Source organism: Micromys minutus (assembly GCF_963924665.1).
Source record: "Micromys minutus genome assembly, chromosome: 1".
Lineage (NCBI taxonomy): Eukaryota > Metazoa > Chordata > Mammalia > Rodentia > Muridae > Micromys > Micromys minutus.
Genome location: NC_137969.1, coordinates 140,623,927 through 140,648,880, shown reverse-complemented (window position 1 = coordinate 140,648,880; position 24,954 = coordinate 140,623,927). Strand labels below are relative to the sequence as shown.

At 40.6% G+C, this 24,954-nt stretch overlaps 1 protein-coding gene across 1 annotated transcript; it reads left to right on the top strand.

Moving 5' to 3' along the window:
• Window positions 1–4,471: 4,471 nt before the first annotated feature.
• On the top strand, window positions 4,472–24,729 carry TMPRSS11E (transmembrane serine protease 11E; the record flags this gene model as incomplete). Its single annotated transcript, XM_080910188.1, has 10 exons — window positions 4,472–4,518; window positions 4,895–5,196; window positions 8,276–8,397; window positions 11,892–11,959; window positions 13,365–13,528; window positions 15,790–15,828; window positions 17,395–17,575; window positions 18,104–18,363; window positions 22,001–22,143; window positions 24,568–24,729. 10 exons carry the CDS (start codon window positions 4,472–4,474, stop codon window positions 24,727–24,729), a joined length of 1,488 nt encoding a protein of 495 aa, XP_080766314.1.
• Window positions 24,730–24,954: the final 225 nt, after the last annotated feature.

Sequence of the window (24,954 nt, the reverse complement as noted above, 5' to 3'; positions counted from 1 at the left end):
CTTCCTCCCTCCCTCCCTCCCTTCCTCCCTCCCTCCCTTTTGCTTCTGATGTTACAATGATGTACAATGACCCTTAAACATGTCTTTTTATTTGCCTTTCACTTTGTGGACGCTGGTAACAGTTTTATAGCAGAAAAAATATATACTTGGAAAATCATATGTTTTAAATATGAGTAACATTGCCTGTAAATCTTGATCACAGCATAACATATTTTATGAAAGTCAAGCTTCCTGAACTAGCAATTATTCTTAACAAGGTCTGAGCTGCCTTTTGTTGTCTTTAACAAAAAGTTGTCAATGTTGATTCTCAGGATGAAAAGACAAACCAGATCAGAGAATTTTGAAATCTTCTCTTAAACACACAGAAACATTTTTTTTTTTTGTGGGGTAATAGACTCTGAGATGCCCTAAATAGGGGATAACCTAAAGAGCTTGCCAAGGGGATCCCTGTGGGATTTCTTACTAAGCCCTTGTCCATGACACTTGGAAAAAAACATTTTACTAGAACAGAAGGTGTTTCAGAGCTAGAAGAGAAAACTGTTATCAAACTGTGGGTCAAATCCTAGTGGAAGATTCCTAGGACAATTTCTAAAACAAGTTCATTGGCTGTGCAGTAGGCTACAGGTTTGCCAGACTAGAGCCAGAAAAGATCATCAGGGTTGACTTGTAGGCTATCTATTAACCAGCCATGGCAAACTATAGTTTAGGGACGAAATTTGGTTCATTGCCCGATTTTATATGGTGTTTTAACTAAGAACAATTTTCACATTTTTAAGGGACTAAAAACAAATTGGAAGGGATCAGAAACATATTTTGATAACTAAAAATATAACTAACTTAAGTATCAGTTTCTAGAAATGAGAATGTACAAGGACACTGCTGTGCTCATTGGATTCTATCTCAGCTGTGGCTCTGTTTAGGATACAGAGACAGAACAGAGCAGCTGGAGCAGAGAACCCACAGCCTAGGGAACAGAAGGATCCATCATTTGAACCTTCACACAAAAGCTTGTCAGACTCCTGTTGAAGAAGTTGATGATAACTTTTTAGAAGTATCCAAATTCTGGACATCATGGACATGCTTGTTAGAACAGCTAGGGATTCCCATTGGAGGAGTTAGAGAAAGGACTGAAGGAGCTAAAGGCATTTGCAACCCCATAGGAAGAACAATATCAACCAATCTGACCCCTGCCAGAGCTCTCAGGGACTAAACCACCAACCAATAAGCACACATGGAGCGACCCATGGCTCCAGCTGCACATGTAGCAGAGGATGGCATCGTCAGGCATCAATGCAAGGAGAGGCCCTTGGTCTTGTGAAGGCTTCATGCCCCAGTATAAGGGAATGCCAGGGTGGGGAGGCGAAGGGAGTAGGTTGGATGGGGGGGCACCCTCATAGAACCAGGGGGAAGAGGTTTGGCATGGGGGTTTCTGGAAGGGAAACTGGAAAGGGGGATAACATTTGAAATGTAAATGAAGAAAATATCCAATAAAGAAAAAAATACATCGAGGAACAAAACAAGCAAACAAAAAACCAACCAAAACAAGCAAAAACAAAACAAACAAAAAACCAAACAGCGAGGCGGGACTGAGCTGCTAAGGAGAAGGAATGACAGCATCAGGAAGAATGATCAAGAAACCAGAGAGCCACTGTTGTTCAGAACAGTGCTCACTGAGCTACCCAGAGGCTTGTTCTGACAGGCCCTCCTCAGAAGCCTTACCCTCCTTTCTTAGTCATTCCTATATGACCTGCTTGCCGCTCCACCTTTTACTCTCCCTCTCCGCTTGTTGTTACTGCCTTTCTTTTTATAGTATTGTTCTACAATGACATATTAAGAAATGATACTGATAACACAAGGTCGGCCAGTACTCAGCCTCCAGCAGTTCAAGGCCAGCTGAGTGTATTTGTACCTTAGCTGTACATTCACTCGACTCCTCTCTACTTGTACATTTCCTCCAAGAGAAAAGAAACACGAGGAAGCACTTCGGTAATTTGAGATTATCGAAGGGATTATAACCCCAAAAGCCTGTTTTAGAGTAAGTATAGGTGAATTCAGCTAGGGTTTGGAGTGGCAATGAAGAGTTGCTTAAGTGTCCTTGTGCACAGAGAGCCAAATTACATGAGCATCCACTGATAGGAGAGACAGATCTGTTCCTCCATTTTATTGATGTTTTTGAGAACACTTTCTAACCATGTGTACTTTAGAGCAGTTTAGTGTTGAATGACTTCCTCGGGAAAAAAAAAGTAACTAAAAGTAAGAAAATAAAGGGAAAAAAGAAATTGAGTTACCTGGCATGGAAAACAATGCAAAAGAAGTCACTGAAAATGATAAATTATACCTTAATAAAAGGAAAAAGAAACTGAACTAACTGGCATAAAAAACAATTCAAAAAAGTCACTAAAATGATCAATTATACCTTAATAAAGGGCAAAGAGAAACCGAGTTAATTGGCATGATTAACAACTTTATAAATTGGGGAAGGAAGAGATTATGTTTCAAATGTTGGATGTCTTAGTAATGTGGACATTAATATTGCTAATGATAATTAGGATAATTATGATGACCACTACTGACATTTGGATATATTTTTCACACAGACATTAAATGTAATAAATCAGTGGCATTTAAACCTTCCCAGAGCTTATCAGGCAAGGAGAGGGAATAACAATCCCAGGCTTTCACACAGAGAAAGGTGGGGAGTACGCATCTTTCCGGATATAACTGTACAGTGACGAGGGTGGAGGCAACACTTGGAAACGCACTCTCATAATTGTTTATCCAAATTGTTTTTACTAGATTCTATGTCTTCGTCCAATAATGTTCCTCTTGCCTCATTGTGAGGATCAGGAAGGAAGCCAGTGCGGTGTCTTGACACAGTAGTGAAATGGACTACACATGCACACACACACACACACACACACACACACACTCACACTGACACACACATACACATGAACACATACCAGTTATGATCTGCTTCAGTAATTTTTTTTATTCTTTATAAATTATCATTCCTCTTTTTTAACCTCTCTCTTCTCCATTATTGTGCTGAGTTCAAAAGACTATTGTTTAAAGGATCTACCATAAACCCAAACCACGTATGAATTCAAATGAAAGTGCCCTCCCACTTTTTACTGTTAATAATTCAGTGCCTCCTATAATTTTTATTATGCACACACTATATAATAATTTGAAACCTTAGAATGCAAAATATACCTCATTCATATTCATCATTATATTTTTTATTCAATGGATAATTGACAATTTCCATGTTAATACAAGCAGATTTATCCTCATCGCTGAGTGCTTAGCGTGAATTTCTATATGGACTAAAAGCCACTGTCAAACAAATACAACTTATCATATTTCATATATCAGCAGAGTTATCATATACTTCTGACAATTGTACCTACTTTCGGTGAGCATAAACTGATATTTTCTATCTGGCACGCACAGATTTTGTTGGAAAACCTTCCCTTCCCATATCAACCACAAAGTCGTACTTACGTCTACTATATGCATTTTTCTTCTTCTGCAGCACACGAATAGCAAGCATTCAGACACGGAAGGGACAGGGGTCAGGCTGGGGAGCTTCCTGGGCACAAGTGTGCAGGGAAAAGTAAGCACCTCCTGGAAAAGTATTTTTATACTGTAGTAATTGCCGTTCTAGGAACAGGTGTTAGGAACCCTACTCAAGGGAGATCAAAGAGGTTAGAGAGAGGACACTGCAGTTTCCATGGCTACCGTCCCATGGGAAGATCCCAGAAGAAGGGAGGGAAACAAGTAGGATCCCTTGGGCCTAGCAACTGTGTCCTATAATCTGCAGTGGAGATGGTGATACTGGTTTTTCCCTATACAGTAACCAGACAAAAATATGCGATGACCATTGTGCTGCAGGACCAATGTGAAAATATATTCTGGTGATTTTTATATCACCAGGCCAACGAGTCCTCTTGATTTCTATAAGTTTAAAAACAAAGCACTCGTTGCAAGGTGCTTTGCACTTTGCAAGAAGCTTGACCTCACGTTGGTACTGTACACAGGCTGGGTGTCGTGAGCCTTCAGGTGGAGAAACTCAGCTCAGCATCTGAATGGTTTGAGCCTGAGTCAGAGCTGGTAATGAAAAAGCAGAGCATACAATCCTCTTAAATGGGATTCAGTACCCAGGACTTTTGCAGTAGGACATTCCATTCTCTCCCTCCTTTATTGGAAGGGAAGAGTAGCATTCTAGAAAGAAAGAAGCCCATTTTACTCAATTTATAGACGTGAGAAATAGCTAGTTAAAAAAAATAAAACAAAACCAAAAACGCAGTACCATAGCCCAAAGCCTTTCCAAGCACTGACTTAATTTTTTCCTAGTGTTTGAATCTACTAACCAACTAGAATATGTAATCTGCATGGCTGGCAACATTACCAACCAAGCCAGAGCCTGGCCTACAATCAGTGGTTAGGAGTGTGCTCTGAGGGGAAGATGATGTCACACAGAAAGGGCTCCCCTGATATCACTGAAGCTTACAGGTAAATGTTAGCACAGACTCCTGGGTTCTTTGGAGCTCTTCCAGAATCCCACCTGTACATTTTCAAGGTCTGGTTTGGAATTTAATCATAAAATCAGAAGACAAGTAGAATTAGATCTGCAGTGTGATAGAAAGCTGATGCTTTACTATACTTCATAAGCCATTTAAAATTCTACTGTCTGAAAAAAAACTTTAAATGTATAGATCTACAGTGCCCCACTCTGGAGATTGGTCACAGATGGTTAGACACAGGACAGCTAACTCTTACAGAAAACTCATGTATTGTCATTATTTTACCTATAGGACTTCGGTTTAGTCCCAATAAAGGACCAAAATGGATATAAGAACCATTGTTTAATTCTTGCTTTTATAAATAGACATGTGGCGGCACAGAGGAATCAGGTTGCTCGCCCAAGTCTGTGCATTCAGAAGCAGGATTCCTCTCAGCAGCTGGAAGCCAAGGCACCTCTCTGTCATCTGAATGTGCCTAACTTGCCTAAGGTGCATATGAGGCACGGCTTCCTTATAATCCACCCATTTTCTTTCTTCCTCAGGTCACCTGTGGTGAGGGCAAGGAAGAGAACTCCTGTGGAGCCCTGGGTTATTGGCCTCATCTCTTTCTTATCCCTGATTGTCCTGGCAGTGTGCATTGGACTCACAGTTCACTATGTCAGATATAGTAAGTATGAGAGCCTCGGCCGTCACGTGACCTACTCCAATTGTTTCTCATGGAATTTCCTGTTTTGGCTTGCCTCAGGGCTATTTCTTCATCACTGTGATTTATTTGCATTAGCTAAGAACTCTTTGAATGCTTAGTTGTTTTTTATTTTAATCCTCAGAAACCTGGGAGGAGCCATCCTTCCATCTTTGATGTAATAGTGCTTCCTGCTAGGAACAGAAAGCTACTTTTCAAAATAACCAGGAAGTGACAGAGAAATCTTCAATAAGGGGAGACCATGGGTTAGCTAGAATACAATGTCTTGAGCTGACATCACAGGATAATAACCTTGAGTTTTATTATTAAACTGATAATTTTATCAAAATCTTAACATTCTAATAAATGAGCTACACACTCAAATAAATATTACGTAGGGCTAAGCTCTGTTCTGTACTAAATTGGAGAGGTGTTCACAATGTTGTATTGCTAAATAAGTGCCTATGTCATTTAAGATCTCATCTTGGGATGTGAGTGATGACAGAGGTCAAGATATACTGAGGTTCATTATGAGGAGGCTCCCTCTGTTGTCAGGTTTCTTACTGCCAGAACTCCTAGTTGCTGTTATTAATCAAGTGCTCATGGGACTACAGATATATAACAACCCTTCTAAAGTTTCTCTATCCTGTTCCTTGGGTTTTAATTAGTTGACTCAACTACGATCTATTCATTTAATATCTCCCTGTGTGACTAGATTATGTTTTGATATTGAAGGCCCTGCAACCATAGAAGCTAATCACTTGATTCTAATTTATTTGGGAATTTGACAAAGGTGCTTTTCTGTACAGAGGAAGGGTGATCTGCCATCTGCTTATCTTTCTCTCCTATCTACAAAGTACAATTTCAATTTTCAAAACAAGATAGATACATCTCTTTTGGGTGGTTTAGAGAAAAAAATATTCAAAACAAATCTTTTTGCGTGGTGTTTATACACATGCTGTTTTTTAAAACTGAGGTGTCTTTATTTTGATAATAGACATTTCTCTGAAATACTTCTAATACAAAAGAGTTCCTAAAAACATTACAGTACAGATCTGTTCTAAATATACTGAGCCTCATTATGTTGTAAGCATTGTTATCTCTCTATGCATGTGGGAGGTTATGATTTATTCATTTTCATATTCCCTCCAAAATCGAAGATTCTTGAAATATATTAGGTACATTGTAAATCTATATTTAATACTCAGTGATAAAAAACAAATGGCATACTTTTAGGACTGTCTGATTTTATAAGAAAGCCCTAGGAATGTCAGAGGCTTGCTCCCTTTTGTGAGAGGAAAAAAAAAATGCTTCTTTCTCTATCTCCTTTGAATTTTCTCATAAGCCAGGTTTTGTAAGATTATGGGTCTTACTCATATGCATACACAGAAAACTGGGTCATGTTTCGGAGTACCTGGTTTCAGGATCATACTGCTTGTGTGATCAGTTCAGAAACTGTAGCGCACAGTCCCCAGTACCCACACAGCACACCTGAGTAAACATGGATTCTAGTATGTTCCTATTTTGTTTGGATGACTTACCATCTGGATGTGGAAACTAACAACAGATTAGATAAAACAATGAGCAGTTGAGAACTCACGTGCCAAACTCCATAGACACATTACAGGATAGAGAGGAATGTGAGGAGATTTGGAAAAGCATCCTTTTACGCCTTACTTTATAAAGCCCAGGACACCTTAGAATTGTTTGTATAACTCCCATCAAGTGCCTTCGGGGCTTTCTTCTGATTCTCTGTGCTGTGAACAACATCGTCGTCATAAGTTGTAGAATTACAAGCCTTTTAGAAAATTATCAACAAACTCATGTTCATGCATATTTTTAACATATTCAATATTCATTAAATTTCAAGAGCTAGCATATAATATCAGAAGCTTCCTATTATGAAAACTCTATGGCCTGTTTCAATCTACAGAGAAATGTACAATCTTCAGTACATAAGTTCATTCTGTGGTTGATCCTTGTAGTACCGATAGTTGACCATGTTTTGCCTCTTCAAAATAATAAATTCAAGTGATGAAATATATAATTAAAAAAAGCTATGCTCTAAAAGCTATGCTTACGTGACCAGAGAGGCCTCTTATCCTCTCCTGTGTAACATTACTATTTAATAAGTGATTAATTATTGGCTACATCAACATCAGTTTGGAAAAAGAAGAAAGAGCCTGAGTCTGGGTGAGATATAGTCCATTTTCTTACAGTAACTGCTTTCAACGGTCTTAGGTTATTATTATATTTATAACACTTGGCCCAGTGTTTATCATGGAAATGCAGTAGGCATTAATATTCACTGACGGTAGACACCAGTTTCGGACTCTTTACTATGTACAAAAGGAAAACTGTACTGCATTAACTCTACAGTAGGTCAACAAAGCAGGTTGTGTGACTTGGCAGCAGAGGCCGGACACAGTGGATGAGAAGCAGACAAGACAGGCCCTAAGCCCAGTGGGAGAACATAAGTTCTGTGACAAAAGAGCTCAGTTAACGTATTTGTTGTCTTTGGAAGGTTATTCCAAGCGGCAATTCTACCTCTCTAGAATTTCTCTAGAGGTTTCGGTTTTCTGAATTCCTTCCCTCATTTTTTTCCTTCTCCATCAAAAACATATTTTCTCACAGCAGAGTCGAGAATTAATGAATAGTTTATTGAATGGGGGGGGTTCTATTTCTTTAATGTAAAATAATTCATCCCTGGGAATCTTCTGAATGATGTGTCTATTCACATGACATGACTGGCTATCCTTTGGGCTAACCAGGAGTGGATAACATGTGAGTAACCAGCCCACAGCTCTCATGTGATATTTGCACAGCACTCCAGAGCTCAAGGCATTTCACCAGGTGGTGGCTTTTCCACTCCATAAAGTAGCCTGATGAGTATTTCTCTTTATATGGAGATCGCTCTGGAGCCTGAAGCAAGATGAGGAGCTGGTGACCAAGGCTGGGAGTGTTCCTTCTTGTTTTAGTGTTTCTCGTAATGAGCAAACAGGGTACTAAAGATGCTTCATACATCTGATAAAGGCTATGCCGGGCTCTGCCTCTTTCCCTGTAGATCACAGGAGAACCTACAATTACTACAGCACGTTGCCATTCACCAGTGACAAGCTGTATTCTGAGTTTGGAAAAGAGGCTTCTAAAAACTTCACAGAAATGAGCCAGAGAATAGAAACTATGGTGAGTAGCTTTGTCTCCATGTTTGTGACAAAGGGGGGGGGGTTCTAGTTTCTAAAATAGCTAGTCAATTGATCCCTGCACAACTTTGAAAACTGACAAAAACTGACAGAAAGTCATGCAAAAGGGATCCAGAAGAAAACTTGCAATACACGGTTTAGAATACTATATCTGTAAGGCCAAACCAAGGACCATCTAGGCATTTAAGAATGCCACTCACTTTTCCATACTTTCATATTTATTCTTGCTCAACATAGTCCAGAAACTCTGGGCACGTGAGGCTGAAGGGGGTCCAGAACAATAGACATGGGTGTCACATAGACATACAACCTATGGAAGGGTCTCTGAGGGGCAGGAGTAGTGATTTAAATCCATTCAGACCCATATCTAAACACTATGCTTACTTGTAGACACATCTACTGTGTTCATTTTAGGTACACAAGGCTGTGGAAAGGCAACAGTAGTCCTTCTGAGGGAGGAATGGAATAGTTCGGAAGGAGAAAATTAGTATCACAGACTAAAAGAATGAAGGCCCAGGTGATAAATTGTCATCTCTGTGTTACCTAGACAACAGGTGGGAAGTTTCACGGCTACTGAGGTAACTTGTGGTATAAAGTGATGGGAAGGGAACTGAAGAGCCAGCTCCGCCCACCAACTGACAGTCCTGATGTGTCAGTGTGTGCTAGATCCCTTTGTTCATTCTGGACAAATTCTCATATGACAATTTAGCCACTAAATTAATATAATTTGCAAAGTGTCTTCTAGCTTCGGTATTCTGAATAGGGACAGATGGAAATCACTTGTATTGGTCTGCTCTTGTTGCCATAGTGAAACACTCCAGTAGTCTATTTCCCAATGAAAGAAGGTTTATTTTGGTTCATGGGTTGGGAAGTTCTAGGTCAAGGGGTTGCATCTGATGATGGTCTTCCCTTCTTGTCGGCCTCAGAAGGAGGTTTACCACATCACCAGTCAGAGACAGAGAGCATTTGTGTAGTCTCTACTCTCTCTTCTCCAGAGCCACCAGGATTTGATCACGGGCTCTGCCCTAGTAACCATATCTAATCTGACTCTCTTCCCGAATGCCTCTTCTTTAAACAGTATGGAGTTTCACTCTCTTGCTATACTATGATGGGATTAAGTTATGATGGTGGAATCCCTGGGAGGTGCTCAAACCGTGTCTAAGCCTTGGACTGATGACATCCTTTTACTCACCGAGATGGAAATCAGATCCTGGTTTCATGTGTCCTTGCAAGGAAAATATCATAATATCAGAATCTCTCCCCTAGTGTTAATACTCATGTAAAGAAAGCAAAGGCAGCAGGGCTCAGAAAGTCAGTATGTCATCCCCTCCCTTTTTGTGACATTTTCTAAAATGAGTTTTCTTTCTTTTTTTTTTTAAATTGGATATATTTTATTTATATTTCAAATATTATCCCCTTTCCAGGTTTACCCTCCAGAAACATTCTATCTCAAACCCCCTCCTCTGCTTCTATGGGGATGCACCCTTACCCATCCAACTCCTCTTGCCTCCCTGCCTCCCTACCCTAATATTCCCCCACACTGGGGCATCGACCAAGGGCTTCACAGGATCAAGGGTTTCTCCTCCCATTGATGTTCTCTTTACAAGGCCATCCTCTGCTACAGATGTCACAGGGTCTGTTTATTTGTACTCTTTGAATGGTGGTTTAGTCCCTGGGAGCTCTGGTTGGTTAGTATTGTTCTTATGCGGTTGCAAACCTTTTCAGTTCCTTCAGTCTTTCTCTAACTTAGCCACAGGGGACCCAGTTCTCAGTTCAATGGTTGGCTGTGAGCATCTGCCTCTGTATTTGTCATGCCCTGGCAGAGCCTCTCAGGAGACAGCTATATCAGGCTCCTGTCAGCATGCACTTCTTGGCATCAGCAATATTGTCTGGGTTTGGTGGCTGTATATAGGCTGGATCTCCAAGTTGGGCAGTCTCTGGATGGCCTTTGCTTCAGTCTCTCCTTCAAACTTTGCCTCCATATTTTCTCCTGTGAATATTTTTGTTTCCCTTGATTTGCATTTCCCTGATGACTAAGGATGTTCAGGTGCTTCTTAGCCATTTGATATTCCTCAGTTGAGAATTCTTTATTTAGCTCTGTCCCTCAATTTTTAATAGGGTTATTTAATTCTCTGGAGTCTAACTTCTTGAGTTCTTTGTATATATTGGATATTAGCTCTCTATAGAATGTAGAAATGGCAAAGATCTTTTCCCAATTTGTTGGTTGCCATTTTGTCCTAATGGCAGTGTCCTTTGTGGTACAGAAGCTTTATAATTTTATGAGGTCCCATTTGTCTATTCTTGATCTTAGAGAGCATAAGCCATTGGTGTTCTGTTCAGGAAAATTTAAATCTAAAGGAATAAAGATCATTAGCACCTTCAAAATAAACAAACAAACAAATAAATAAATAAACAAACAAACAAACAATAACAATAATTTTGAAATTACTTGATACAAGTAAATTCTTAAGTGAATGCTTCCAAGTGAATCATCAGTGCTGGGACGTATCTATAGTATTGTCATATAACATTCTCACACATGCAAACAAAACATCAAAGTACACGAAATAAAAATAAAACTTCAATTCGTTTGAGTTATTTGTAACAAGAGGTGTCTGCCTCCAAACACCTCTGCCATCTTACTAGAGAAATCCTATTGCTGTGGTTCTTCAGAGTTCCAGTTTATGGGATATTTTCAGAGTGCTCCCAGCTGACCACTCAGTATGTGAGCACACTTGGTAACGGCCTCATACAACACCACCATGCATTCATTCCTGTGACTGATTGTTACTTAGAAGAATTACTTCATTCTTTCTACAAAAACCAGGTGTCCAAGTAATCTTTTTTCCTCCTTTAAGTTGTTTTGCTTACACATTTTATCACAGTGATAAAAATCTGAAAAATTAAAGTAGATGCTTTATTTTCTTCTTTTGCAGTAGAAGTTCTTAACTTGGGGTTTAGGAGATGAATTGACGTTTAAGGAAACAGTGTTCAGTTTCTTCCTTCAGAACAGAGCATGTAGGTCCACACTAGCCTCATTGTGGCTGTCATTCACAATAAGCAGTTCAGCTCCCAACTGATTCCATAAAGGAATCTTCAGCTTCAGCACATAGTGAATGTCGCTCAATGTATTTTGTTTTTGTTTTTTGCTTTGTTTTGTATTGTAACTGTCTACATAGTAATCATTCTCAACCTGTGGGTCGTGACCTCCTTAGGGTCAAATGACCCTTTTACAGGGGTCACCTAAGACCATCAGAAAACACAGATGTTACATTATGATTTATAGTCATAGCAAAATTACAGTTACACAATAGTAATGAAAATAATTTTATAGTTGGGGGGTCACCACAACACGAGGAACTGTGTTAAAGGGTCGTAGCATTAGTAAGGTTGAGGTCCAGTGTTATAGAATATTGGATTACGTGATGAGTTTCAGAAAACTGTTCTTGTTGACATGCTTTAAATATCTTTAAACAGGTAAAATATGCATTTCATAAATCTCCACTAAGGGGACAACTTGTCAAGGCTCACATTATAAAGTTCAGGTACGTTGAATCTAAAATGTTGATTCTGGGTTTAACTCATTGCTGAAATTCTTAACCTGGTCAGCAATAGACATATTTAAAATACTAATGATGTGATATGATTCAGTTCAACAAGCCATGAAAACCATGAGCTCAGTGCACTTTATTTAGTCTCCTACTTGAAAATGAAAATTTGCAGGATGCCTGCTGAGAAGAGAGGTATAACTGTTGCTGATGCTATGATGTGTGTTTATGTTTACAAAAAACTGACCATCAAAATCAAGGACTAATTTAATAGCAAGTAGTGCCCTGGCCAATGAGATCTTTATGTCTCATGTCTTGCGTTGCCTGCTCCCTATTCCAGTTAATTTAGCCCATTTTCTTCTATTCTACTTTTTTTTATGCCTCAAACATTTACCAAAGAGGATTTCAGAACCCTTATCAATTATTACTCCATAGGCAATGCCAGAACACAATTTACTACTGTTGCTTTGTGTTGGGGTCCAAGTCTTGTTGCATAGTCAGAGGCTTGCCTTGACCCCCCAACCCTTTTTTCTTTTGAGTGGTGAGATTCCAAGTGTGTATTTATTTGGCAAAACACTACATAAGACCTTAAATAATGTATTTTAACACACTTCATTTATGTTTTTCAAAAATGTTAAGAACTGTTTATTGTATTACGTAAATGACTGAATGTCTTCCGAGCTGTCACTTAGCTGGTATCTCTGAGGCATTGCTTGGATGGCCTTCATTCTGATAATTCTGTACTTGAGATGGCATTCTTTTTGGATCTCTGTCTACTTCATAAATTTCTGTTCTCTCAAGAAGTACATCATCCATATGGCACCTTTAAAAAAAAAACCAAAGTTTTTGCATCCAGTCTGAATGGTTTTCTTAGTTCCTCTGTTTGCTTGTTCTTGCACACCTGGCCAAAGTTTTCATGGCTAATCCTCCAAACTCAAGAATCTCATCATCCCACTGAGAAACCTGAAGTTGCCAGTCACATCCCTTTTACCTGAACCCCTCAGAATGTAAAATGATTATGCTGACCAGCTATGTTTCCCACATTGCTTTCCAGTGTGTCCACTTCTGTATCTCAGCAACCTGCCTTTGTTACTCACCCTTCCTTCCTTTGATGCTGTACCTCAATGAAGCGTAAGCTTAGGGGAAGGCTGAATGGCTAGCAGACCCACAAGTTAAGACATTAGCAGACCAGAGGAACTGAGACAGTGAGTCTGACTGGAAAGAAGGAAAGGGAGCTGAGCTCGGTAGTGTTTGTTAAGTTTGGAACTTAAGATGAAAAACACAGCATTATACAAAAAGGAAAACCAAGAGCCATGCATAATAATTCCACCCAAATTTCCTCCCTCCCTCACTTTTATCCTTCTCCCCGCTTCCCTTCCTTCTTCATCTTTTTGGACAATAGTAAAGAAGACGATGGGGTGTTGGCTCACATGCTGCTGATTTTTCGAATCCGCTCTACTGAGGAACCTGATGTTGTGCATCAAATGATTGAATATGTTCTGCGTGAGAAGCTGAAATACGCTCCGGGACCCCCCAACGTTGATCCTGAATCAGTTCAAATTAAAAGTAGGTTGGGTGGCCTTGCTCATTTCTCCTACACAGAATACTTCTAGGATTGCTTTAGGCATTCAGTTGAAAATCCTCTTGCCCTTGTCACTGAGGTCATTGCTTTGGAAGTAAATTGGTGTTAACGAACCATTTTTATTCACGAAAGTGTTCCAAGTGTAAGTCTCCTGTGCAGGCTTTCATTATCTCCTGGGACATTTTTTAATTGTACCTTGTATGTTGATATGGTTTCTAATTGTATATGGAAAATGTAGCTTTGCATATTCTTTAGCTTCCAACACATGTTCTGAGAGTATGACATAGAAAAGCTTCAACATACATGTTGTCATAGCTGCTTTTTAGGATAATTTTCCAGTGAACAACTGTAATTCATATATGTTCATCTTTCTGTGTTTTTTACTATTGTAACTGAACAGGTAGAAGTAAATATTTTTGTTTATCTTTTTCTGGGACCACAATGGACTGTGCAATGTTATTTTATAGTTCATGTACAGTCACCCTCTTGGTTTACGGGCTCCACATCCATTCAGTCACACAGGCACAGAGAAAACATTCTTACTGACTATACACATTTTTTCTTGTTATTCTTTAAAAGTGAAAAACAACTTTCTGCTTAGACTTTGTGTTGTCAGGAATTTTAGGTAATCTAGAGAGATTTAAAGCACATAAGAAGATGCATGACTTTTAACACATGCAGATACCAAACTATTTTAGAGCACCATTGGTTTTTGTCATCTTTGGGAATGTCCTTACATTGATCCTCTATATAAGACACATTCTTTAAAAGCTTTGGCTTATTGATGAGAAGAAAGGCTGGGTAGAAAAAGGGCTATATTTCCTTATCTTTCTTTTCAGTGCCACTATTTTCAGATAAAAACTATTACTTAATACGCACAAAAAACATTTTGCTTCTTAGAATGCCATTGCTTTCTTCATGAGTTCTAGAAATTTCTAGTTCAAACACAGACATGCCCTCTTCTATTGCCAGTCCCCCTCCATTCTTGATGCTGAGTTTAACACATCGGTCTGGGACTTGTTCTGAGTCTTGCTGTGCTCCCCCATGTTGGGTGGTTTCCAGGATTCTGACTTCACAGAGAGCATCATGACTAATACCTGCAAAGACACACAAGTCCCACATGCCTCCTCTGTTCATGCCGTGTTCGAATATCTCACCAGACTTCATTTTCAAAGCACTAGCTACAAGATAAAATTATTAAATTATTCAGGGTAGTAGCAGAATGGTGTAGAACCAAGCGAGAAAGCTATTCCCAGTATGGGAACAGACAAAACCAGAGTTTTTAGAAAGAAGTTGAAGTAGAGAATGGATTATTGAAAACAGACTGTTGAGTACCTGAACAGTTCCTAAGACTCAATATTCAATCCTCCTTGTGTCTTCCATTTTCCCCACAATGGTCAGAGGGAGAAGGTAAAAAAGAGTGTCTGTAATAAAATTTTCAGTATATCCAAATTGTTAAACACAAAAAGGAAAACTAATATTTTAATATTTTTTTGCATTTACAAACCTGTTTTGCCATATGTGTTCAAAGAGAATATAATAGTTCTGACCACTGTAAAACTATTAAGTCAAGAAATGTGAATGCTTAATATATTCTTTACCCTTTATTGGGGCAAATGTTTACATATGGTTAGGTTCTGACTGCCAAGGGTTACCAAGATAAGGATTGGGTGAATTGATTATGAGTATGGGGGCAGTCTATATGTCTAAATCCCTAGCATAAAGAAAAGTTAGAGAGGAGTGACATTATTTTTAAATATGATCATGGAGTTGAGCATTGTGCCACATGTTGGAACTATGCTATGTAGATGATAAAATATTCTGAAGCGATGCTTTGTAAAACCACCATTGCATTTAGGGAATCAACACTGCAGTTTGATTAGGTATTTATTAAGAAGGGGGTATAGACTTCCAGAATCTTATTTCCTGGTATAAAACACATATCCTTAGATTTCAACACAAAACTCCTGAATCAGAGTCATTGAGAAATGCAACAGTAATTTACATTATCAACAAGTGGTCCACATGCTTCTTAAGTACACCGGAGCTCCAGACTCATTGTTCACACCCCTTTCCTCTTTGAAATGGTGAAAACACGCGTGTCTGTGACAGCCTAGCTACATTTATTTCTTTATAACCCAGGGACACCATCCTAGAGTTTTATCAGCTGTCTGGCGTTGAGAAGCTCAGACAGTGGGATCCTGGTTTACTCCCCCATCTTATTCATTATTTGTGTGTATTTCAGAAATCAACAAGACAGAATCAGACAACTATCTCAACCACTGTAAGTTGAACACACTCATTAAGATTGGGTTTCCTTACTGCAGGAAGGTAATACTCTAGAACATTTACACGTGTCTTGTGTTGGTTTTCCAGAGACAATAGTTTGCATGATTTGTACGTAGCTCGTGGCCTTTTGTTTTGTCTCTGAGATCCACTAAGTAATAGCAAGACTGGGGGAATTTCAGATGTACAGGCGCCTGTGGCCATGGGGAAGGAGGAGAGTGAGTTAAACAACTGTTGAAGAAGAAGCAAAACCACTCTTTGCTTGTGTTATTTATTTATTTTTTATCTATCTATCTATCTATTTATTTATTACCTAGCGACATAAAATAAATCTCAATCTACTCTAAATAAAAACATTTCAACATTGCTTGTTTACAATAACAATTGCAGGTAATCGTGGACTGTGGTATATTTGATGAAATTAAATATGAAAATTTAAAGATCTAGAAATTTATAGACCTACTCATTCATTCTCTTATAGCAGAGCAATTATACTTATTCAAAGAACACATTTAATAGTTACAAAATTTGTAACAGGATATTTATTTTTTTTAAATGAAAGGAGGGATGGTAAGATGGTCTAGCAGGGAAAGGCACTTGTTGCTAAGTCTGACAACCTGAATTAAATCCCTGGGACTCACATGGAGGAAGTAGAGAACCAACTACTGCAGGCTTTCCTCTAGCCTTCATACACATATTCACACACACACACACACACACACACACACACACACACACACACATTCACACACACACAAATTCACATACACTGGTACAGTATGTAGATACAAACACATACGCATGAAGCAAATAAATGTAATTAACTAAAATAAAAGCTGAGAGTGTTGATTAATTCATAAATGTCACTAACCTAGAATGAAACATTTAATTCCACTATAGAAATGACACATTCAGTCATGATTAGAAGTCTAGGAGGCGCTGGATCTGTGTTAGCCAAAAGGGATACAAACGGGCAGCATGGGCCGGCCTAAAGCAGCTTACACTCTGATCTAACTAAGATGCTTGAGACGAACTCAAGTCTCCATCCCAGGGTCTTTCTGTTGCAGAAGGCATCATGCACCGTTGTAGCCTTTTCATCATGACTATGAGGAAATATCACTGAGGTCTAGTTTGTCTCGATTAGAAGGAGCTAAAGTAAGTTTTTCTATGATGCACAGGATAGTCACTCGTAAGGAAAACTCTTTTGATTCTCAGTGGCAGTGGAACCCGGGCCGAGAAGAAACTCAGTTGTAAGTGATTTTGCGGGAGAATAACGGCAAAATGGCCGACAGACAGATGGACTGTCATTGTTTGTGCTGTCACTGAGGAAGCATGGAAGAAGTCTTAACTAACTTAGTTTAGAAGCAGAGAAATTGATAGAGAGGTCTAAGACAAATATATTTTTCTGAAGAAAGTTTCACAACACGAATAGGAGCTGGTTAAATAAAATGTTATTTACAGAGTGACAAAAACATGGGGCATGCGCGAGCTATTAGGTTGCAAGATCAAAGAAAACTGGGATCCTTACACAACTGCCGATTTGTGTCTCTTGTCTACTTGGCAGGCTGTGGGACACGGCGGAATAAGTCTTCAGCAGAGACTAGCGTGAGGATCGTCGGTGGGACTCCGGCAGAGGAGGGAGAGTGGCCTTGGCAAAGCAGCCTGCAGTGGGAGGGGTCTCATCGCTGTGGAGCAACTTTGATCAGCAACACATGGCTCGTGAGTGCTGCTCACTGCTTTCGAACGTAAGTCCTGACCATTGAGGACGGGGGCGAAGGGAAGTGAGTGTGATTTCACATTTATATTTATGAAACAGTTGATGAACTTTTGAGAAAGTTTGGTACACATCAAAAATAACGCATTTATCATAAGACATCGTGGTGATCTCAAGAAAGGTTTTATGGTCTCTGGAAAGGAAAACGTTGCCAAAGTACACTGCTGGGGTGTAATTACTCATTGATAAGTTTATGATACTTTGCTAAAGAATATGGAGCTTTAAGTCCCCTTTGGCCTCTGGATCTGCAGTAGGCAGCAGAGTGCAGGGTGTTACATTTGACCTAGAAAAAGCACCTTTGTGTATTTTCTGCTTTGCCTGAACCCCGGGTCCAGCTCTCAGACTGAAAAGAGTTTCTGTCTATTGTTATGAACTATGACTTAAAAATTCTTATACTGATACCTGTAGATACAATCAGTCCTTACAAATTATTACATTAGTATCAAGGTAAGCTATAATTATTATCAGTTATTTTATTTATTTATCTATTTTTTGATAGGCACAAAGACCCATCCAGATGGACCGCTACCTTTGGGGCATCATTACAACCTCCAAAACGGAGGACAGGCCTCCGGAGGATAATTGTTCATGAGAAATACAAGTACCCATCACACGACTATGACATTGCACTTGCAGAGCTGTCTAAGCCAGTCCCGTGCACAAATGCAGTGCATAAGGTTTGTCTCCCTGATGCAAACCATAAGTTTCAGCCGGGGCAGAGGATGTTTGTGACAGGATTTGGAGCACTGAAAAATGATGGTGAGCATCAGAAAAAAAAAAATCAAATCATGTCGCATTGACTTAATTTGGAGTTCCAAGGCAGTTAAAGAACTGAGAGCTATAAAAAATGTGCTGTGTGTGTGGACTCAGGCTAAGGCAGGCTTTGTGTCACTTAGAAGACACATGCATTCTTTCTGGCCACTGCCTCTATCTATTGCATTGCTTCCGTTACCATAAGTATTGTGAGGTATGTGAAGGAGCAGATATGCCTGTTGGCCACTGAATTTCTTTAGTTTTTTTCAATGAGTGTGTGTACCGTAGGGTGTGCGCATGTGTGCATGCATGCGTGTATATGCTTGGTGTGACGTGAGTGTGTGTATAGACCAGAGGGTGGTGACAGATGGTTTTACTCATTCTTTTCTACCTTATTTATTTAGAAACAGGTTTTTTTTTTAATTTTTTAAATCTCTCTCTCATACATTACATTCAAACCACAGTTTCCCTCTCTCCACTCCTCTCTTTCTCTTCAGGGCTATCAACCAGATATGGCACCACAAGTTATTTCTTTTAAGATTTATATATCTTATATTTGTGAGTACATGGTCACTCCCTTCAGACACACCAAGAGAGGGCATCAGATACCATCACAGATAGCTGTGAGCCACCATGTAGTTACTGGGAATTGAACTCGGGACTTCTGGAAGAGCAGTCAGTGCTCTTAACCACTGAGTCATCTCCCCAGCCCAGCATCACGAGTTATAATAAACCTAGGCATAAACCATCATATCACGGCTGGAAAAGGCAGCCCATAGGAGAAGAGTCCCAAGAGCAAGCAAAAGAGTCAGTGACAACCCTTCACACACAAGGGGTAGTAGTAAGACAGAACTTGTGGGAGTGGCCAGCCAATGACTGGTCCAACTTGAGGCCTGACCCATGCCTGTCACTGCCTGAATGTCCAGGAACCATAGGCTAGACAGCCAGAGACCCAGGACAGAAACAATCACAATTGGGGAAAAGGAGTTGGAATTTTAGGAGTCCCACAAGAACACCAAATTAGCTCAGACTCTTAGGAGGACCATGATGGTTCAGTCTCTGGGAGATCCTATGAACTCTGTTTAGTTGATTCTGTGGGCCATGTTCTTGCAGTATCATTGATCCCTTTTGCTCCTATAATTCTTCCTCCCCATCCTCCTCAGGGTTCCCCTGTGTTTGGCTGTGGGTCTCTGCATCTGTTTTCATCAGTTGTTGGATGAGGCCTCTTTGATGACAATGGGGCTTAGTGACTGATCTATGAGTCTAGCAGAATTTCATTAGGAATAACTGGCCCGTTTCTCCCCAGTTAGGTGTGTTTCTATCCCATGTCTCTGGCTTGTCTATCCTCTAGTTCATGGATATTCATACAGTGTCTGACATGGTTCCCTTTCATCCGCAAACTGGACCAGACACTGGTTGGTCACTCCCACACGTTCGGTGCCACTGTTATCCCTGCTTATCTTGCAGGAAGGACAGACTATTGGCCAAAGGTTTTGTGACTGGGTTGATGTCCCAGTCCCACTGCTGGAAGCCTTGCCTGGATAGAGAATACGGCCAGTTCAAGATCCACATCCCCCCTCACTAGGAGTATTCGCTAGAGTCACTCTCATAGACTCCAGAGAATTTTCACTGCACTACACTTCAGGGTCACCACCACCCCAGTGCCTCCCGATTCCAGTACTGTCCCCCAGTATTCCTCTTCTTCTGTTCCTGATTCCTCCTGTTCCCACCCCTATCTGCCCCCAGTTCACCCTTCCCAGGGAGTTCTATACTCTCCTTCTTGTTACCTAGCCTCTCTGGGTCTAGGGATTCTGTAATGACTATCTGTTATGTAACAGTTAACACCTACTTATGTGTGAGTGCACACCATGTTTGGGTTGTTTCTCAGGATGATTTTTTTATTTAGTTCTGTCTATTTGCTTGCAGATTTTATTTTGCCATTGTTTCTAACAGTTGAGTAATTGTGATACTTTCTTGTCGAAATGTACCAAATTTATTTTACTTTCTTCTCCCTCTCTCTTGCTCTCCCTCTCCCTTCTTCCCTCTCTCTTTTGCTCTTTCCTTCCCTCCCTCCCTCCCTCCCTTTCTTTTGCTCTATCTCTCTCTCCCTCCCTCCTTTTCTCTCTCTCCCTTCCTCCTTCCCTCCCTCTCTCTTGCTCTCACTCTCCCTCCCTCTCTCTTGCTCTCTCCTCTTCCCTCCCTCCCTCTCTTTTGCTCTCTATCCCTTTCTTTCTCTTTTTCTCCCTCCCTCCCTCCCTCTCTCTTGCTCTCTCTCCCTCCCCCTTCATTCTCTCCCTCCCTCTCTCTTGTTCTTTCCCTCCCTCCCTCTCTCTCTTGCTCTCTCCTTCCCTCTTTCTCTTGCTCTCTCTCTCCCTCCTTCCCTCCTTCTCGCCGATTCTCTCTCTCTCTCTCTCTCTCTCTCTCTCTCTCTCTCTCTCTCTCTCTCTCTCTCTCTCTCCTCCTCTCTGTGTAGCCTTGGCTGCCTGGAACTCACTCTGTAGACCAGTGTGTCTTTAAACTAATGAAGATCCACCTGCCTCTACCTCCAAAGTGAAGATTTTCTTTATCTTTTCTTTTGTTGAGGGGCATCTAGGTTGTGCTGAGTTTCTGGGTGTTATGAATAAAGCTGCTGTGAACATAGTTGAACAACTGCCCTTGTGGTAGGTTGGAGCATCCTTGGGGTATATGCCCAAGAGTGATACAGCTGGGTCTTGAAGTATATTGATTTTCAGTTTTCTGAGGAACTGTCATGTTTATTTGAAAAGTTTCTGTAGAAGTTTACACTCCCACCAGAAGTGGAGGAGAGGAGGGTGCTTCTTGCTCCACATCCCCACCAGCATGAGCTGTCATGTATGTTTTTGATAGGATGTCCTACTAAACCTGTAGCTACATGTTTCAGTTAGACTGGTGGCCAACAAACCCCCAGAATCCACCTGCCTCTGCCTCCCCAGAACTGTTTTTTACTGAATTTCTTATTAGACAATTAGCCTTGTGAGAAATTAGGATTTGATTATATATCCAATTAGAAGATTAACTAACTAGGCAGCTGTTCTCCCAAACACAATCTTGTGGAGCTTAAAAAACTTGAGGTTTTTTAATTAGGCACTAAAATGTTTATTTAAACTAGTTAGAAAGTATTTCATCAAATATTACTGTTCTTCAAGTAGTAGTGACTTATCCCTTTAACCTCAGACTTTAGGAGACAGAGGCTGGCAGATCTCTGTGGGTTCAAGGCCACCCTGGTCTACAGAATGAGTTCCAGGATAGCCAGAGATACACACAGAAGAATCCTGTCTCAAAAAGCAAGCAAACAAATAAACAACCATTCCCAACTTTTTCTTAAAACATGCACGCACACACACACTCTTGCACAGACACACACATGCACACACAATATACTCACACACACATACACACCCATGCAATGCACACACACATGAACACACTCACATTTAGGCACACATACCTGCACGAACACACCTGGACACACACATGCACACACACATACCTGTACACACACACACTCATACACACACACACACACACACACACACACACACACACATACTGCCATCTTATCTTTTTTTTTTTTTTTGAGGTTTATAAAATACATGTACCTCCAGAATGACTGCTACCTTTCCAGGTTTCACCCAGAATTACCTTCGGCAAGTACAGGTGGACTACATAGACACCCAAACCTGCAACCAGCCTCAGTCCTACAATGGTGCCATCACTCCTAGGATGCTGTGTGCTGGTTTCTTAAAAGGGGAAAAAGATGCATGCCAGGTAAGGGCTTGCCCCTTAGTATACTGTACAATGACTCGTTCAGCTTTCATTTCAAAATAGTGACAGATTCACAGGAAGCTGCATACATTTCAGAGAAGAGTCACATGTCTTCTTCTATTTTTATTTTTTCCTGTAATTCATTTATTCACTTTACATCCTGGTCTCAGCCTCTTCCTCCTTTTCTCCAGACTCACCCTCACAAATTTCTCCCCTCATTACCCTCCCCCTTCCTTCTCAGAGAAGGAAAAGTTCCCCTTGTGTATCTCCTGCCCCTAGGCCATCAAGTCACATCAGGACTAAGCACACCCTCCCCCACTGAGGCCCGACCAGGCAGTCCAGCCAGGGGAAAGGGATCCAATGGCAGGCAACAGTCAGAGACAGTCTCTGCTCCAATTCTTTACAGAGCCTGTGCCACATGCTGTTTTATCTCGTGTGTGTGGGTGGGGGGGCATTCAGGTAGCATGATATGCATGTAGAAGCCAAGGACAATTTTTTTCTTATTTCTTTTTAAAAAAATTGAATATTCTTTGTATTTACATTTGAGATGGTTTCCCCTTCCCCCCAGTCCCATACTCCCTCCATGAAGGTGCTTCCTTTCCCACCCGCCCTTTCCCACCTCAGCCCTTTCCCACCTCAGCACCTTGGCGTTCCCCTACATTGGGAAAACGATGGATCAAAGGCCTCTCCTCCCATTGATGCCAGACAATGGCATCCTCTGTTGCATATGCACCTGAAGCCATGGGTCTCCATGCAAACTCATTGGTTGGTGTTTTAGTCCCTGGGAGCTGTGGTGGGCTTGGCTAGTTAGTAATTTTGTTCTTCCCATGGAGTTCCAGGCCAAGGACAACTTTCTAGAGCAGGTTCTCTTCTTCTGTAGTCCTGTTCCAGGAATTGAGTGCAGGGAGCCAGGCTTGGTGGCAAATGATCTTGAGGTACTGAGCGTTCTTGCCAGCCCTCGACACACACACACACAAACACACACACACACACACACACACACACACACACGAGATATAACAGCATGTGGCACAGGCTCTGTAAAGAATTGGAGCAGAGACTGTCTCTGACTGTTGCCTGCCATTGGATCCCCTTTATCCAATTTTCTTCCATGGTTACACTCACATAGCTATGATAAAACTATAGGGAAATGTAATTATGTGAAATCCAGAGAGTTGGCAATGCCCAAAAATATGCATCTAGGCATTATGGTATTTTGCCATTTGCCAATAAATGTATGAAATTGCCATTGCAGTTAATACGAAGCTTCTTCCATCACCCTGAACACCTACAATGGGTAATAAACTCTTGGCCTTCCCTATTTTTCCCTATCTCTATAATCCTTTGATTTTCAGAATGTTATGTAAAATCACATAATTAATTGTTTTGGAATTCTATCTTATTTATCTACTACTACTCTTGACTATTTCTTTGTAGAAAAAGAATTTAGCAATTCCTCTAACTTATTTATGTAAATACATGTATGTGATATGTGCCTTATTATAGTCCACTGGTATTAACTTTTTCTTCTTTGGAGTGGAGCAGGGGTTGAAGAAAGATCATCCAGAGACTGCCTCACCTGGGGATCCACCCCATACGTATCCACCAAACTCCAGTACTGTTGCTGGTGCCAAGTAGCGGTCACTGGCAGAAACATAATACGGATGCCTCCTCAGATAATTTAAAATTCAGACATCATATGAATTTTTTCCCTTGTTGTCTGTATTCCCATTAAAATACACCATCTTAAAAAAATTAACTGAAATTGTTTTAATGACTTCCCCAAAGATTCACATCTCCCAAATTAAACTCTTGTCCAAATTTATTTTCAAATTTCCACTTCAGAGCCATTTCTATTCATGTTTACTGTAATTAGTGTGAGCTGAAAATTTAATTGCCACCACAAACTCAGGATTGTAAAATGCTGTTTTTAAATATTTATTTATTATTACTATTTTTTTACTATGTGTGCATGTGTGTCAGTGTGTGCACGTGAGTGCAGATACCCATGGAAGCCCAGAGTGTTGGCTCTCCGTGCAGCTGGAATTATGGGCACTTGTGAGCAGGGTGTTCTAAGTACTAGGAACCAAATTCAGGTCTCTGTAGTTGAGCAATTTCTCCAGCCTCAAGTATTAGTGTCTCAGTGGATTCTCAAAGCTCATGCCTGTCTTTTTCTCAGTAGTAGATTATTCACCGCTTTCTGGTGGGTTAGACAATTTCAATGAGATGGTGTGTCAGGGAAGTCCACAGTACTGTTCAGTCTTTAGCTAAATGAAGACTTCTGTTTGAGTACTGAAACCTGAGGCCTACGCTGCTCTTCCAGCAGCCGAACTCCTTTTTGGAGGTAGCTGAACCCTCCCTGCTCATACTTGAAAATTACTACGTTCATTACAGTTTATCTTGGCTAAGAACAATCTTTTTCTTTAGGGTGACTCCGGAGGCCCACTTGTTACTCCGGACGTCAGAGACATCTGGTACCTGGCTGGAGTAGTGAGCTGGGGAGATGAATGTGGCCAACCCAACAAGCCTGGTGTTTATACTAGAGTGACGGCCTTCCGAGACTGGATTGCTTCCTACACCGGTATCTAGAGCATAAAGACCCAGAGGGATGAAATGGATGTTTTTGCCTGTAAACTGTTCCTGGACACATACAAATGGAAAAGAAGCCTTGCCAATCAGGAGGGCCGGAGATGCCTCACTGAACCATCCAAAGTGTATATTTCCTTCCCAGCCTTGCTCTTCACACGAGCACATTGCAGCTTCCAGGCGGACACTCACAGCCTACACTCATTTTTGACAAGTTTTCTGTTGCCC